At 38.6% G+C, this 17,454-nt stretch overlaps 1 protein-coding gene across 2 annotated transcripts; it reads right to left on the bottom strand.

The window, feature by feature from the left end:
• Nucleotides 1-12,746: 12,746 nt before the first annotated feature.
• On the bottom strand, nucleotides 12,747-14,718 carry LOC6613669. Of its 2 annotated transcripts, none has more exons than XM_002038103.2 (3): nucleotides 14,089-14,718; nucleotides 13,118-14,029; nucleotides 12,747-13,008 (listed from the first exon to the last, which is right to left on the bottom strand). In XM_002038103.2, the coding sequence occupies exons 1-3, from the start codon at nucleotides 14,557-14,559 to the stop codon at nucleotides 12,901-12,903; spliced, it is 1,491 nt and encodes a 496-aa protein (XP_002038139.1). In that variant the 5' UTR covers nucleotides 14,560-14,718; the 3' UTR covers nucleotides 12,747-12,900. The 2 variants fall into 2 exon arrangements, with proteins under 2 accessions (XP_002038139.1, XP_032583546.1); XM_032727655.1 differs by having other exon boundaries at nucleotides 14,085-14,146.
• Between the last annotated feature and the right edge of the window lie 2,736 nt (nucleotides 14,719-17,454).

The raw sequence follows: 17,454 nt of genomic DNA, 5'->3' as shown, positions 1-17,454 counted from the left end.
GTTTGGCGTGGAAAGTATGAAAAGGTAACTGGGAAATAAAGTTCGAAGGAAACTTTAAAATACTGCCAACAAGGATTTGCATAACTTTTTAATCGGCTTCAATCTTCATGAATCGATTTATGAACTAAATTTATGTTCTTCTTGGCTAATATTTTATTTAATTAACTGTTGTATTCTCTTCAATCGTAACCGATATAAGTGAGTACATCTGCACAAACAAGTATCTAATTTCTGAGCAAAGAAATTCTGTATGTTTCCCACAAAACACCTATGATAACAATTGATAATGCTTTGGCCATTAGGTCAGTACACTAATGAGGGACAAGGAAAGCCAATAGAAAGGGGACACCTGACATTTGCACATCGTGCCGATAAGGACGAAAAGAGCACGGGAAAGCAGAGAGTTGACAAGTGTCAAGATTGCCCTGTCATTGTGCACCTAGTTAAAGAGCAAACAATGGCAGGAAGCTGTCGACGGTGGGCAAAGGACATGCATCCTTTAGTTGCAAGTGACATGGCACGGAAGGCCACTTCTCATCATACCTGCATCTCCGTTGAGTCCAATTACACTTGAAAACTATAATTACAGAAAATACACCGTGATTATAAGGATTATTTCAGCTTGGCTTTTAAAAGTGCATTACTTTTGAACACATTGCATTGAAAATAAATTTTTGCGTACTCTAGAACCGCTTTTAACTGATTTTGTATATATAAATAGTAAAGTATCCTGTTGTCAAGGCCATAGATAAAAGTGAATTTCTATTAGCAGTGCTGTTTGCTGCAGAAGGTGTTCTTTTTGTTTTGTGTACTTGTCCTGTGCATTTTGTCGTCCATGTCGACTGAGGCTCTAAGTGCCTATAAAGACATCCGCTTTTGTGGCGAAGATTGGCACCATTGTCAACACTTGACCAAACTGTTTGCCCTGCCGGTATGCGAATTCCGGACTGAATATTCATAGGCCAATGTGCTAGTGGGGAATCTCGTCAACCATGCATTATGCAATTGCAGGCATCGTCATCATCATCATCATCGTCATCTCAATGGTAGCAGTGACAACAATGCCAATGGTGCTGGCTTTGACGGGTTCAACCGGCACAGAAATATGGGAATGGAAAAAGGTGGAATTGTCATTTCGAATTGGCACTGAAATTGTTTCTGGGTTTAAATTGAGTCGGTGCCTGTGCTGAATCGATTTGTGGCATAAATGAATATTAAATGGGCAATCAAGGAATACGCTGAAAAAAGGGTTTTTCCCGCCGACTCGTCCTTCTGTGACCCACCGTGTCCCGCCGACGTGGCCCGCCAAGGTGTCCCCCTGACTTGTCCCGCCTACTTGTCTCGCCGAAGTTTTCCGCCGATGTGTCCCTCCGCATCCCGCCGACGTGAGCCGCCATGTCCCGCCGAGGTGTCCTTCCGTGTCCCCCCGAGGTGACCCACCGACTTGTCCCGCTGTGTCCCGCCGACGTGTCGGCTATGTTCCGGTGAGGTGTCCCGTAGAGGTATCCCGCCGACTTTGTTCCGCGGACATGTCCCGCCGACATGTCCCGGCGTTAGCTGTTATGTGTACCGGCGTTAGCTGTTATCTAGCACAGTTTCGAACACTATGAATGTAAAAACAAGTGTCGTAACAAAGAAATGCAATCTCCTCGCAAACTGTGGATCAAACTTTTATGAAACTTTTTGCATAAATAACTAATAAAATTACGAAGTTTTTGAAATGCCGTGCAACTTGGAACACGCTCTGTGAACAGAGTAATAAATATTAAAAGTTAGAGCAGAAATCTTATTGTTAATAAAGCGGTTCATGACATGGATATACTTTGGTACTTGTACCAGAAATGGCGCCATTTTTAAATACCTTTAAACTCCTCCCACTCTTATGCGATTTCTGGAAATCTGTGGATAATTTCTTAATGCATTTTCCAGGCTCAATACTTAATTTGGTCTACATTACTTATAAGTATGGCATTCTTGAACACGCTCTGCGAACGACCATAATATAAAATTAATTTTAGGGCCTTTTTTATGTTCATATGCCACTATCCCAAAAAAAAATAAATAAATACGAAGATGTCTCCATGTTACAAGTTCCACCGTTCCGCAATCGACACTAATTTGACGTACATCAGTAATAACAGTATTTCTCTTAGCAACTACTAAAGAAGTGCTGCTCATATTTCTTTCGTTAACTTTGTAGTCTCTGTCCAGTCAGAAAGCTATTTCTGCATTTTTTTTTAAATTTGTTATAACCATTCAAAAATGTAAATGCTTAGAAAATGTAAAATTTGAATAGGGTGACCATTGCAATTATGTGAATTTTTGCGTTAATGGTGGTTGTCTTGCGTAAAACTAAGTTTTGCTTAAAGCTTTACCAAAGGAGTCCAGGATAAAAGCTTTTATTCCGGAAAGGGAATAAACTAAAGTCCGTTTCAAAACATTTCTGTTAAGAACCGATAGAGGGATCTAGTTATTAGGAATATAGATTCAATGGGAAATGCTCATTGGGCATTCAACTGATATGTAAAATGAACGAATCCTACTTTATTCCATGTGAATAATGTTTTAAGTCCAGTGAGTGAGGTCACCAAAACACTTTTCAAAATGAGTTCAACTCTAAGGATCAATCATTTTTGTTAACAATGTTCTATTTGTCCTCCTTTCCAGTTAAATCAAAAGACTTTAACTAATTCGATTAATTACAATTAAAGAGCACAAAGGCGAAATGGAGGTTATTATCTTCATTGAAAGCTTAATGAAAACCAATCGAGTATATTTCAATAGGCTTAAGCGAAAACAGCAACACAAAAGCGGTAGCTGTTCCAAAAACAACAATCACTTGCAGGAACAACAATTTACAAAAATGACCTCAATTTGATTGTTTTCAGGAAGTTCAGCGGTGCGTGTGTGTAAGTGCACGATTGTTGTATGTGTTGAAGGCCATGTGTTTGCAGGTGAAATGCATGACAAATATTCAATTATTTTCCATTAAGGCAGGCATCATTGATATAAATGCAATTCTGGCATGCGTAATTAAATTGCATTTGATAATTTCAGGCCCAGTACAAAACGATTTTCATTAAACCAACATGATCAATTTATTATCCACCGTAGTGACGAATGCTTTTTACATAGATGTAGTCAGATGGATAATTAAAGTTTTCTTTTTTTCAGGATTTAACAAGAAAAGCAAACATTTGAAATTTAAGTTTTCTAGCAAGTTTTTAGCGTGACTCTACTAGGCCCAATTTTTAAGTGGTACATATTTTTTAGCATTTGTTTTAACTACAAAATAAATTTGGTAATTAAGTATACACATATTTGGATTACAGTGTTCCGCATAACTCCGACTTTACATTCATTGCAGTACGCAGAAGAATTTTCATTCATCATGCATTCGTGGGGATGCCTTACAAAATATTTTACAATAATAAATAGCATAGAAGTATGCAGCAACACGTAATAAAAATAAAAATGGGCGCAACAATGAGGACGCCACATCAGAGAAAAGGAGTTCAAAGGACATTACAGCAGTGGTCAGACCAATGTCGCGTTGCATCCGTTGGAAAACCGACAGAAAGTCAGCCCCTGCTGACTGGATGCGATTCATGGGAGCGGACAAATACCGGGATTATCATTTATTCACAACAAACACTCACTCACATGCCGCTGCTCATTCGCCCCATGGTTCAAACCACCCATCCGTGGCAAGGAACCCGCCAAGAAATCCGGAAAATGGCAGCTGGAGAAACTCGAGTTGAGGGCTTGGATAATTTCATTAAACAGGAGCTAAATTAGTGTTCAAGTTGCATATTTAAGATACCGTTGGCTTTAATTAAATACGAATCTGAACGATTTTGCAATTAAAAACAATAAAATGTTAAATTAGAAAAATGAGATAATAGTGAAGGTTTTTATTTTAAAAATTTAATATGTATTGATAAGGTTTTAAATTCCCCCCCACAAATATGTAGACAAGTTCACTCAGAACGTAATCGAAAATATTTAAATATTCAATGTTTATGTCAACCATGCCAGACAAGAATTTAAACTCGAATTCTTCAGTGGTCAGCTTTTGGGTATTTTTCCCTTTTTTTTTTTGGAGGGACCCACGTTGGGGCAGCACGTAGGCTGGGATCTCCCCAATTACTCCACATAGTTTATGGTCATCAACCAGTAGTCTACGAACGTTGAGAACTTTCTACGAGTACGAGCATACATATTTTATAAAATTTAATGCTGCTGATAATAAAATGTGCACCAAGCGGGCCACAAACACACACACATCCACACACACCACGACGAGTGATGTTTGTGCCAAAGTGCAATGCGCATAATTCATGTACTTAAAAGCGTTAAATAGAATGCCAGAGCAGAGTGACCGGATTCAGTGGAAAGGGTGGCTAAAATCGGACGGCGGCCGAAATGGGCGTACAGTAATAAGCCTAATATGTATGTAAATTGTGGACGCAGAGGGCCAAAAACTGTGGCAAATTGCCTGGTCAAAAGCAAAGCCAACCCGAACAGCCTCCATGTCTTCTGGTGTGTCAAAATTTATGAGGATTGCGTGACCTTCGTGCAGTTGTGCGTGATAAATCAATTTCATTGCAATTTGTAATTGTGTAAAATGTATTTTCAATTGGCCCGGACCAACGCAGACAGAGATGGGTGGTCGGTGGGTTTGGGTTTGGTTTTGTGCAGCGATGGGCTGCACTGGTCTGGTTTGACCAGAGATGGCGACGGAAATGCATGATTTTGGTCACATTTCCAATTGTCAATGAGATTTCAAATCTCCGAGATTTATGCGTTGCAGTTTCACCGAGCGCACACACAATGAGCGTTTTGTGCGCTGTGTCAAGCAATTTCTAAGCCATTATATATGCACCACTGCCACGTCTCCGCTGTCCGTTTGTAAATTTCTGTTTTTGGTTTCATGATTTATGCACGGCCACACCGAAAGCCAAACCGAATCAGCCTACAAGCCAAGCCACCCACTCATCCACCTAGCACAAAGACTAATTGCATTTGGTTAAGTTAAACCCAAGAAATTTAGTGGATAAATTAAATCAGCTGGCACGACTAATTTGATCCGAAGTTAAGCAATGTGCGATACTGTTCAGTTTCGAAGTGAGCCACATTGGTAACAGCTTCCATTTAGGCCAAATTTGAATAGCAGATGTGACACAATTTTTCCTTGATAGGAGGTGTCCTTTTTGTTGCTTCTGTGTTGACAGCTAGACACTTGGCTGAAATGCAGATAGAAAAGGTGCCCAAATAATTTTAAATACGGTGTTTGTGCAGGAGCTATGCTCGAAATAAGAGTGAAATTTCATTATATTAGGTCAAAATGCACTCGGATTAAAGTCATTATTCCTGGTCTAATGTCATTTACTTATTCCAAATTATTGATTTGCTTTTCTTATATTGTCTCCGGGTTATTAAGTCGCATATGGCCGGATTTTTATCTACATACGTTGAATCTATTCATATGAAGTGGTTATATTTCATGAATTTACCATTATTTATGCCAGAATTTTGGTCAATTCATTATTAATTCATGCAAATTATGTTTAGTCAATGCAAAGCCCAATGACAATTAAGCTAATATAAAAGGCGATAAACGAAATTCCAAATAAGCAAACAATATGAAATAAAAACAAACAACTAGTGCTAAGCGAGTCATTTAATCTGCATCATTAATCAAGGAGCATAGGCTCTGATTACTCCATTGAATTAGACGCACTAAATTTCAAACGCAACAAAAAAACGAAACAACCACACTAGTGTACTTAAACACCCTCGCGTTGTTAATTTGGTCAATGGGCTTTGGTAAAATCGATAACGAAATAAACAGAAATGAAAATAAATACCTGTAATGGCAGTATATAAACAAGCCGAAAATTGCTCAACTTTAATTAACAAATTTTCTGCACGCCATTCAAATTTCAATAATGGCATTAAATGCAGCATTACATTTGCAGCAATTTAATAACCATCAAAGTAGGCCAAAAATGTATAATTGCCAACTAACTATTTAAATTGTTGGCCAAATCAACAAATTAATTTTTATTGGCTTGCCTTATTTGCCAGCAAACTTAAATAAAGATTTTACTAATTTTTTTTTGGCAACTTTGATGGTAGCAAGAAAATGTAACAAAACTTTGAGCCAACTAAACTTTGGGAATATAACTTTTACGCCCTTTAAGCATAAACCTTATGTTTGAGTAATAAAAAATTTACATTTCTCCATATTTCGAACATTGCATATTTATATTCATGCGCTTTGATGCATTTGAAACTACACAACAATTTCTTGCTGACTTCCTGCAGCTTAAGTTAGCTTTTTTAATATTCATCTCTTAGCAAACGGCAGATCAAATGTTTGAAAACATTAGAATAAGTGCTAATTTCCTAATAAAAATTCAAAAGTAAATGCAAATTGTGAGTGGCAGTCGGAAAGAACAAAGTCAAACTGTCAGGGCACGAGTCGCTCGGTCTATTTATGCATGAATGGAATTCAATTTGCATAATTAAAGTTAAATGCATGGCATTTGCTCGGTAAATTCATAAATAATCCAGCGCTGCACAGATTACATCAGAGGAGCAAACGAGCAAAATCAAATACAATTTGAACAAATAATCGCCTGATGTTTGGCTAGTACTGAAATATGAAAACAAAAAGCTCATAAAATTGAAAGCCAAAAATGACAAAAATGACTTTTAATTGAAACTTTGCGAAAAAATAATCTTTTGATTACTTTAAAAAAATAACAAATATATATAAATATAAAATATATGTGTATGATCGTTTGGCCAGAAGACTGATTGCCGCATAATGGGATAAAGTCAACCCATTAAGTTTGTCTAGCCAAAGTCATTAGGTTTAATGGCCGTCAGACATGTGCTGTTTGGTAATCCTGGCTCTTATCTACTCACTCCTTAGTCCTGCTAAACTTGGCCAACAAAACTTCACATATTCCACGTGCAGTTGAAAGCTTGTAAAAGAGTTATTACTTTTAATGAGACTGTTAGCCGAAAAAACTGAGTTCCTGCTTAAAATTTAGAACTGACACTTGGTTTATTCACGTAAAAAAAGAGATTCACTTATCTATTTGTATATGTGTTTTAAATTGCTTTTGAATTTGTATAGCTCGGTTGTCTTTTGTTAGCTTTCAGTTGTGTTGCAAAAATCAATTGACCTAATTTTTATGACATTGAAATTGGTTTTTTTGCGTTACACGGAACAGTATTTAAATAATTTTATTTGACATTTAAAGGATTTGATAATGGCTTTTGTAACATTTATCAGAGGTCAATTCTTTGCATGGCTTTAAAGGCATTAAGCCGTAACTAAGTTTTATTTTCAAAAAATTGTTTGAAGCTTTTATAAGCCGGCTACTTGCAGCTTTATAAATAAGTTATCTATCTATTTATAATATATTTCCATTTGACAAATACATTTCAAACAAAGGGCTAAGGGCATTAAAAGTAATTATAAAATGTAAAATGTGCAGTGCGCGTGTATTTCAATTAAACAAAGTCCGCAATTGGAGCGCGTAAAGCTTGAAGTAAGCTCAATTATTGCATTAAGTACTTTGGTGACCAATTAACAGTGAATCTCAATCTAAGCGGACTTAATCCACTCAATAGTACATAGAGAATTTACAAATATTTATTACGGAATTTATGCTAGTTCAAAAAGCATCTCATTTAATTTTGATAATCAGGAATGTGGGCACTTTTGCAATGTAATTGATGATTTTCTAATTAAGCTCAGCTCAGTTGGAAACATTTAATTAACCAAAGCAAAATGGTAAATATCCAAATATATATTCCTGCTTTAACAAACGTATGGGGGATAGATCAATAAAGGAATTGAAAATTTGGCAAGCTTTTTAAGCGACTTAACATGCCATAAAATGCTCGTAAATATGATGGTCAATAAATACGGTAATAAAATGTGTTTTCTGGATAGACACAACTATAACACAAAAGGCTCCCCCGGGAAAGGAAAAGGATATTTATATATGCGTGCAGATATGTGGGGATATATATGTGCACAATGGACCCGCATCAAGAAAAGGAAGCCATTGAAGCAATCAGGCAGTAGTAGTCCATGACCACAGTTACTGCATTCCGCAACACCACCACCACCACCAGGACCCACCCACTCCGTATTCTCTATTCGATTATGATAAAATGCCTTTAGGTGACCACAGCATGCAAAAGTGGGTAGATTCCGGGACACACGAAGGATTTGCGAGGAACCCAAAATAATAATCGTGCGCATAAATAAAACATTTTGAAATCAAGTGGTTACCCCCTCCGAAAAATTCCCTCGCATTCGAAACGAAACGAAACAAATAAGCAAAACCAGTGAGAACCGAGAAAGGACACAACCGTATATGAGGAAAAAACCGAAATTGAAAGTCAAGACATGAAATATTTATGTATTGTGGGTTTCCTCGAAAGTTTTGTGGGTGCGTTGCCATCTTGGCATGTTTGCTATTTGTGGTTTATATGCCAATAAATAAAAACCTTTGCCCTGGCCCAAAACAACACAACACAGCACAACACATTTTAAAGTATGTCCGTTTCGGTGCTCACCAAACTGTAACCAAAAGGACCCACCAATCAGCCCGGTCTTCATGGTCACTTTCCACTTTCCACTGGCCAAATGACCCACACTCGGGCAAACAAATTGTTAGTTGTTGAACTCTGCTCTGGCCAAGTCCTCTCTTGATTGAGCCGTTGGTTTTTAGGGGCACTCATCCAAACACCCCTCTTACCGACTGTCAGCAAACTATTTGCACTTGGTTTGGGCTATTAAATTGCATAATAAATGTATCTCAAATTCCAGCTCTTGGCTACAGATTATTTTTAAAATTTTTGGTTACCGAGCAGGAGATTTGAATACGAGAAACTTTTATTTTATATATTTTTCAGACAAGTGGACTAGATTGCTTGTCCAGTTTGGAATTAGGAAGTGGAAAACTATTTGATATCCGGGAATTTAAGGGAGAGTGAAGTACTAAAGTATATATTTCCAAAAAATTTTAAATCGTTTTGATAAACAGAAATAGTTGAAAGATCATATTAAGATATTGTTTCCATTCATTCAGTGTGTTTGTATTTAAAATGAAATTTATTACATTATTTACAAAGGAGTTACCATGTGAGCGATGACTTCTATAGAATTTAAAATAGATTTCCTGCCTCACATGTCCACCTCATTAATTTCTTGCCAAAGTGCAAACATTCTGTGTGAGCCTCCCAACCAAGGTATTGCCAACAAAAAAGAGCTGAATAATATCCATAGAAATCTCCTTGGCACGAGGAGCCTCCAAGAACTTAATCAGTAGCTGTTGACATAGCCAGGTCTATTCAACCAGCCCAGACTCTTGGCTCCCATGACACTGGCTTTCTTTAAAAATGAATCCCTGGCCTCGGGCAAATATGCTAAAACCAGAATTGCTGCTCCGGCTCTCGGAGATCGAGAGGCAAGTTATTTAATTTGGTATAAAACAGTGCAATATATATTATGTTTATTCATGGCCCATATACCGTAGCCAGCCAAACTCATCCTCAACCTCTCGTCCCCATCACTCTTAGCTGGCCATTCTGTTGGCCTGGCCCGAAGGAAATGAAAAAGTTTTAGGCCCATCTGCTGCCTTCTTGGCCTCCTCATTCAATTGCCACCGGCGTCTCTGGCTTTTGTGCTCCTCCGCAGCTCCTTCGATGGTGCCCCCCGAAACCCTGAGGTCTTTGAGTTTTCACTTAGGCTTTTTGCATAATCAAGATAAACGATAAGTAAATTTATCTTTATTAACAAATCTTTAACGTGGCCGAGTAATTTATTTGCGGTTGGCCTCCGTCGGACAAAATTTTCACCAGCGGCCCTTTTTCTTATTTGACTGACATTTGAAATTGAGTTTCGGTCTGCGGTTTGTATAAGGCCAGGAAGTCGGATTTGTTTGTCAGTAATTATAGTTTATTTCGCAAACTAGGTTCTTAGTTTAAATCAAATGATTCACTGTAAACTATTTTTTAATTTGTAAAAAATAAAATAATAAAGTGTCTAAGGTAATAACTTTTAAATTTGTCCAAAGATTACTATTGTTTAAAACAAAACATTTAAATTTTGCCATAACTTTTCCATTTGAAGAGCATTTATACTACTTGATCAAGGTGCTTGCAACACACCAGGTGCAAATATTTTCCATGAAACTGTGAATTTATTATTTTTCATTGATGTGCTTATGGAATACGGCCAATGTCGACTTTCTTGAATAAAAGTTGTTTTCCTTATTCCTTGGCATTTGGTGGAAACTGCTCCGGTGCAAACACGTTTCGCGGAAACAATCATGCTTGCAATAGTTTCCTGCCTGATTGTAAAGCGATTATCTGCCCTATAGGTATGGCTTAAATACGTGTATATGTGTGTGTGTGTCCGGCTGTAGTCCTTGCTACTGGCAGACGGACTTCTTCATCGTGGACCTGGAAGCGAGCTGCAGTTGCCTGCCATGGCATAAAGGATGTGCAGCCGGCACACATGACTTCCGTCTGATGGAAAATAAAGAAAACGAATTGAGTGCAGGACAACGGCAGCGTGGTGGGCAAAAAAGGAGCCGGAATGCGGAGAGGGGGCATCCTAGAATGCCACTGATTAAACTCAGTCGGGGAAAGAAGCTCAAAGAAGCACAAAAAAATGAGGAAACACGGTAAGCGACTAAAATAGCTTTGGTATTGGTTTACTTTGCCTGCACCTATAAAGTAAATAAGGAATTCGAGATGCAGCTTGCTCTGAAAGGAGCTAAAGCTCCAGCTAAAGTACCCGTCGCCGGATCCGGAGCACTAGCAAGCTAAAAAGGCATTAAAGGATTACGTTGTTTGGAATTTACTATAATGGGGACATTGGAAAAAAGCTATCTAAATTCTAACCTGGCTGCCAAGCAGAATTTATAAGGTATTGATCCAAAAAGGGAAATTAAAAACGATTCCAGGACAAAGGAATTTGGAATGAGTTCTTATCAATATATATTAAAATATGTTATGCCATCGTAAGCTCCAATTATAACTTTATCCAAGGAAGCCTCGCATTTAATCCCGATAACTAATAAAAAACGGATTGTCGGATGTTTGTTCTGCCAATTATATTCGAATAGCGTTGCCTGTTAATCTCTTCCAAAATTTTACAATCAAACAATTTCCGCACTTTAATTGTTTATCCTCATCCACTTATCTGTGGCAGCACCACCACAATCATCACCATCACCACCACCATCACTTTCTCGCATGGCAATCAGACAAATAAAACTTCGATTAATTGAATATCAGAAAGTAAAATGCACACGATTCCGGCCAAACAATTTCTCCTGCCTGCGACTTTCGGACGAGTGAGTCGTGAACATAATAGCCGGTTGGAATTCGTCATTCAGGACATGACTTTGCCAGCAATCCGCTCCAGACACTGTATACAGTGATAAGACCCCCGGGGGCGGATGGGGGCGTGTCTCCGACAAGGCAGGAAACAAGCGAATCAAGCCATATAAAAGTTTTTACCACCACAACAAAGATGGATACCGCACAGCGACACTCAGAACTACATTTTTTGGCCAAATTTGGTTAGCTGGTTATATTGAGTAAAAGTTTTTCTTCTCCCTAGAAACCATAGAAATATTCATTGTAATGTTTATTTCAGCATTCTAAAAACTATGAAAATTCCGAAAAATACAATTTGACTACTTATATCGAAGTAGGCTAATAAGTGTGTTGAGCATTTTTGCCGAGTGCAAAGACATTGTGTGTGTGTGTGAGTGGTTGTGCAGCATGAGGGCCACTTTTATTTGGCCGCAGCTAATTGTTTTTCGTTACGCTACGCATACCAATGCATTTAGCCATCGACCAGGACCATAACTTTCGAGTGTTTTATGGCCTCACGCACGGCAGGAGCAGGACAATATCTTGGCCCCACACACATCCTTGCCTTACCCCATCCATCGCACACACTTGTGTCGTTAAATAAACCATACACCGGAAGCGAAGTACTTGGAAATTTATTAATGCCACGGTCGCCGAACGATGACTGCAATTCCAATTCCACTTTCAGCTCCCATTTCCAATCAAAACTCAATCTGTCAAAAGCTTAAAATCTCATTTAAGGCTACTCGTGGTTCATTGCCGATTTAATTGGCTTCCAGCAGATCCAATAAGAAAGCAAAACACAATTTAATTAATCGAAAAGTAGAGTAGTAAGTGGCAGTGGAAAAGGAAATGTTGCCATCTGCTTTTTGGCTCCTCGGAGTAATCTAGAAACAATAGATGACATAATTCACATGTCTTTGTTGAGCCATTGTCCATTACTGGTTGCCGCATGCCTCGTTTACTCCGGCTTCACTGCCATTCTTTTTGGCTTCCTTTGTCCGGAATTTTTTCCCGCTTTTCCACACTTTTCCCGGCTTTTCCGCCCATTTCCAACGCCCATGTGGGCGAGACAAAAATGTTTGTGAAATGAGCCGTAATAAGCTGAAAATGCCTTATGGTTTCGGTTGTTGCCTCCTGGTGAGGATGAGAAATTTGCTTTGTGTGGCTTATTTTGAGGTTAACGGAAATTAACTTTATCAACTTGAGTAGTAAATTACGGTGCTTGGATATATATATTGCATTTTTATAAAGGATTTCAACAGAGACTGCAAAAACTTTTAATTCAATTCAAGATTTACTTCAACATACTAAAGCATATTAAAAATATATACAGTGCAAATATATTAAAATAGGATGCTTACATAGGAATATCTTGAAAGCTGTTTCCAATTTCACATTGATGATTTGGCGAAGAAAAAAAAATATATATATTTAGAATATATGTAAAACAGCTGTGGATACTATAACTCTAAATTACTATTCGATGCTATTAAAAAATAATTGTATATCTCTAATCGGTCGACATGGATGAATTACGCGTTCCATTCTGAGAAAGGAAAGCTTGAAGCACCAGAAGTTTGAGTACTGTAAAATAAAATAAATAAATATTATATTAATTTATAAATAAATAAATAAATAAATATTTAAAGTAAAGTATTTTAAGTAAAATTTATAAGTAAAACATTCTACGTACCATGGACTGATAGGCCTGCCTGAGTTCCGAGTGTTGACTGAGAATGATGGTAATGGGATAGCTAAGTTTTTCACTCTTGCGGATTCGGTAAATACCTTGAAGGACCTTCCAGCTCAACTGGGGACAGTCCATCAAGTAGATATCCTTGAGTCCGGGACACATTCGCACCATATCTATCAACTGGTAGTCCTTAATATCAGGACAGTTAATTAGAGCAATGTATTTCTGAACTCTTGGAAACCAGAGCTGACTGATCTCGCGGTCGCAGAAGTAGCAGTTTGCCAGGACCAATCCCCGCAATCGAGAGCACCGATTCATTCCCACCTCCTTCATCCAATTGGGGTCCTGAAAGCCTTTGCAATCCATTTGAATCAGTTGCACAGAATCTTTCCGTCTGTTTAGTATAAATTGCAGGCACTCAATTGTCAGCTGACTTCTCGTTCCACATTGTGTCAACTCCAACAGGCGAAGATCAGTCAGTTTCATGACAAGATCCTTTTGGTGAGAAAACAGTCCTGTGGTCAAAGATAGGTCTCTTAGATGGGAACACTTATCAATGAGCTTCAAGCTCAGTGTATCGCAATCGAATCGAAGAAATAGTTTGGTCAATTTCTGGCACCGCTCTAAGATCCCAGTGAGAGCAGTCTGCGCAATGAAGCCATTGAGCACTAGTAACTCCAGTTCCTTAAAATGTTCGATGAAGTGCACCTGGATTTCACAGTCGACCTTCAGGCGGCGCAAATTTCTCATTAATTTGGGAAGAGCATGCAGTGGCCACTGGGCCATTCTATTTCCACCAAAATCTCCAGAGTGTTGACTGACAGACTTAGCTTTTTCTTCCATCAGCAGTTCGCAGCGTTGAACAGATACTACCGACTTGACTCCGGCTTTTTCTAAAACATTAAGGTTTTCCTAAGAAATATGAACGATCAGAGTGATAAACTTTTGAAATATTATGTAAACGTACCCACCTGCAGTTTATCTGCGACGAAGTAAATGTACTTGAAATGATCCTTCATGTGGACGATAAGATGTTTCTGGGATGCCTCGCCAAGATCCCTATGAAGAGTGCGGAAGTCGAGCCGTTTCCTGGTACTCCGCCAAAGGGTGTAGCAGGCGGCGGGAAGGAGGCGAAAGGAGCGATAGAGGACAATCTGGTCGGAGAGGTCAAGTTTTTGAAAAACCTTCTTCAACTCCCAGTAGTCCGCATCCTGTTCTCCCTCCTCAAGTTTCGTTAGGGGATTGGATCTATCAGATGAATAGTTGTTCGATGAACTTTCCAAAGGGGAAGTCAAACCGTCGCCAATTTGGGCAACCTGATGGATTCGACGGTTTTTTGGAGGAGCTTTCATCTCGAGCACCGAGCAGTCTCCAACTTGGAATTTTGCCAAACGCTGTTTCCTCTCTGGATTCTTCAATAGTCTAGGACTACGGCTCAACATATCGGAGACCTAAACCTATACGCTATAAGTATAAAAAAGGATAATAGAAAATGTAAGTCCTTTTTAATTTGCCTATAGTGTACTAGTTTCTATCAATCGGAAATTTTGTTGAGTACTAGGTCAAAGTCTCCCAATCTTAAATTTATTTTTTAATAAATTTATACATTTGGACTTTTTGTAAATTGACGCTCTGCTTTTGCATTGGAACAGCCGAACGTAGACTTTCCTTTAATTGGTTATTATACTTATTTAAACGAAAATTTACCAATTAAACTTTCTTCTGGCAGCGCTTAATTGTTGGCGTAAAAACTTTATTGCAGTGTTAATTGTGCAAATTATGCTGCAAAAGGGGACTACCAAACACGAACGCATACACGCCGAGACAGAAACAGAAGCAGCAACAGCAGACCCACCATGTTTGCCGCAACCAGTCCTAAACAAAGGGAAAAATAATAACAAAATGCAGAACAACCCAACAACAAGGACATCGCAATCCTGGCAACAGTAAAAACCACATGCCAACACTTAGTGCCCAGCACGTGGAACGGAGGCTGCCGTCCAGGATCTGGCTCATATTATGCTTAATTATAAGCGTATATATGCAAGAACAACACAGCGGCTAGCAGCTGACCTCGCTTAGCTCATATTACACGACAGTCTCAACCAAGCTGGCCCAAAAACAAAAACAAAAAAAAAAATCCAAAAACAAGCACAACATACAAAAACACGTTGGGGTTTTCGGCCCTGTATTATGTAACTGCATTGACCAAAAGTTTGGCGCACCGAAAACTTTCCGCTTGCCTTGCAGCTTTGTGTCAAAGCGAAAGGCGCCAGCAGCAGGACCAACTCAGGAGCAGGACTTCTGCCATGTCTTTCGACGCAGTCCCACAAAGTTTTGTGGCTCGGTTACGTAACGGCTTCCTTTGGCTTCTTATCTGCGTGAAAACACAGCCACCAAGCAAACACCAAAATGCTATTAATGTTTGCTTGTCGATTACTAGCAGGACACAGACAAAATTTTACAGATATCAAACCGGAAACTGCGATCCTTACAATGGGATTTTTAATTTCATGTTCATATTTTTTGTAATTATATTAATTGAAAGGATAGCTAGAATTGTTCTTTTCCAAATACAATTACTACGAATTTTAAGTACTATATATCTTGATTAAATAAAAAAGATTCCGAATTTGATCTTAACTATCGTGGTTTTGAATGTATAAATCTGTTTAAATGCGATCTCTTTAGTTGCAAGCCAGACAAATGGAAACGAAATTAATTAAACTCATTTGCTTTTAAGAATAATTTTTATATTCATTACTTGAATGCATATTCAGTAAGGACTATTTTCGCTGTCGCTGTCTTTGTGTCGACACCATTAAAGTTCATTACCGAAAGATTTCCCGCATTGTCTGCGTTGCAATTTTGTTGCAGCATGCAAATATATCAAAACTTAAGGCTGTCTATGCTGTAGTTGAATCGTCGCCAGGACGCCAGACTGCGGAGCCGACTCCTTGAGACGGCATGCCGATGCTGAAGATTTATTATTTATCAGTGCAGATTGTGCAACTACTTTGTTGCCCCTTACCCGTCCCAATTTTTCGCATCCTCGAGCTCAGTCATGTGTGCAGCATAAGATTCCTCAGACACACACGCAGGTCCTGCAGGCAATGCTTATATCCTTTGGCTTGCAAGCTATATGCATTGTCTTGTAACTGAAAATGCAGATTGTTTACTGATGTTAGATGCTATTTTCAATGGCTTCTTGCAGTGCCTCGAATTTCCAATGAGAATTGCCTCGATGTTTGTCGGTTAGAGGAAGAGTTGATGGATGAGTCAAGGTAACTAAGTAAATAGATAAAAAGGTTTGCAGTTCATCGACAAGCAAATCGAACGAACAGCACTCACATCGATTCCACAGTATTATTTTAGTATCCTTCAGAAAGCCCAACTCGATGGAAAACAAAGGATCTTTGTTCGGCCTTTCTAAACAATTCAATTACGGGTATAAACAACAAATAAACAAGCAACATGGTTGTGTGAAAAAGTTTCCGGAAGCGGCGGGGGAAAAACTAAATGAAATGAAATGAAAATGAAAACTAGACACGCAGACGGAAAACTGAGAATTATCTGGGCATTCCGTGCAAACGGAAGCAGAAAATTCATTTTTTGCCGCAGTCAGCTGACGCTATCTGCTGCCTCTTTGCCCTCGAAGAACCCCGATTCCGGTACTTCCTTCGCTGCATTTAACTAATTGCGATAATTAATTAGGACTAACAACCAGAGTTCGGGTAAAAGTCTGTGCAAGCCATCCAACTGCTGCAAGGATAACAGAACGGCGGAAACCACAGGACCTCTGGGCACGCAAAGAACGCCTATATGGAGGTCCTGAGCTCCATGGCCATGGATATGTGCTAAGCGCTGGGGATTACCAAATTGATATATAAAGTTCTTGTCCTGGGTTCTTATGCATTATGCTGTTAATGCCTTTTCGTGGCTTCCGACACGAGTTTTGCCTTCATGTCTGCCAGAGGTTGGCAAAATAATAATAATTGCTATGCTAAATAATAAAGAATACACAATGCTGGTATATAATTCCAAAAAGCATGGAATAATGTCAGGTAAAAGTAGGTTTTCTGCATTGTAGTTCTCTCTTTTGTTTTGCTTTTAGATATCATGTTTATATATCCTAAGTAAACATTTTTCATTTAATTATTTATAATTAACGAATGTAGTTTTTTTTGTGAAAGCTATGCTGCAGTCTAATGGGAGCAAATGTCGAAATTAAAAATCGAAAGAGGAGTCTATATGTCAGCGATATTTAAGCGAACCGAAATGACTGGCTTGGTGGCTTCATTAATTAATGAACTTTTCGTGGGTATCGTGTCGTTCCC

Source organism: Drosophila sechellia, chromosome 2L (assembly GCF_004382195.2).
Source record: "Drosophila sechellia strain sech25 chromosome 2L, ASM438219v1, whole genome shotgun sequence".
Taxonomy (NCBI): domain Eukaryota; kingdom Metazoa; phylum Arthropoda; class Insecta; order Diptera; family Drosophilidae; genus Drosophila; species Drosophila sechellia.
Note: the sequence above shows the minus strand (reverse complement) of the source record. Positions and strands in the feature narration are given on the sequence as shown.

What these genes read in the sequence shown, in the direction of transcription:
- LOC6613669 (XM_002038103.2), bottom strand. Translation starts at nt 14,559, where the DNA reads ATGTTGAGCCGTAGTCCTAGACTATTGAAGAATCCAGAGAGGAAACAG. An exon ending in TCGTCGCAGATAAACTGCAG is followed by an intron (nt 14,030 to 14,088) that starts GTGGGTACGTTT and finishes CATATTTCTTAG; the next exon opens with GAAAACCTTAATGTTTTAGA. An exon ending in GGCAGGCCTATCAGTCCATG is followed by an intron (nt 13,009 to 13,117) that starts GTACGTAGAATG and finishes TTTATTTTACAG; the next exon opens with TACTCAAACTTCTGGTGCTT.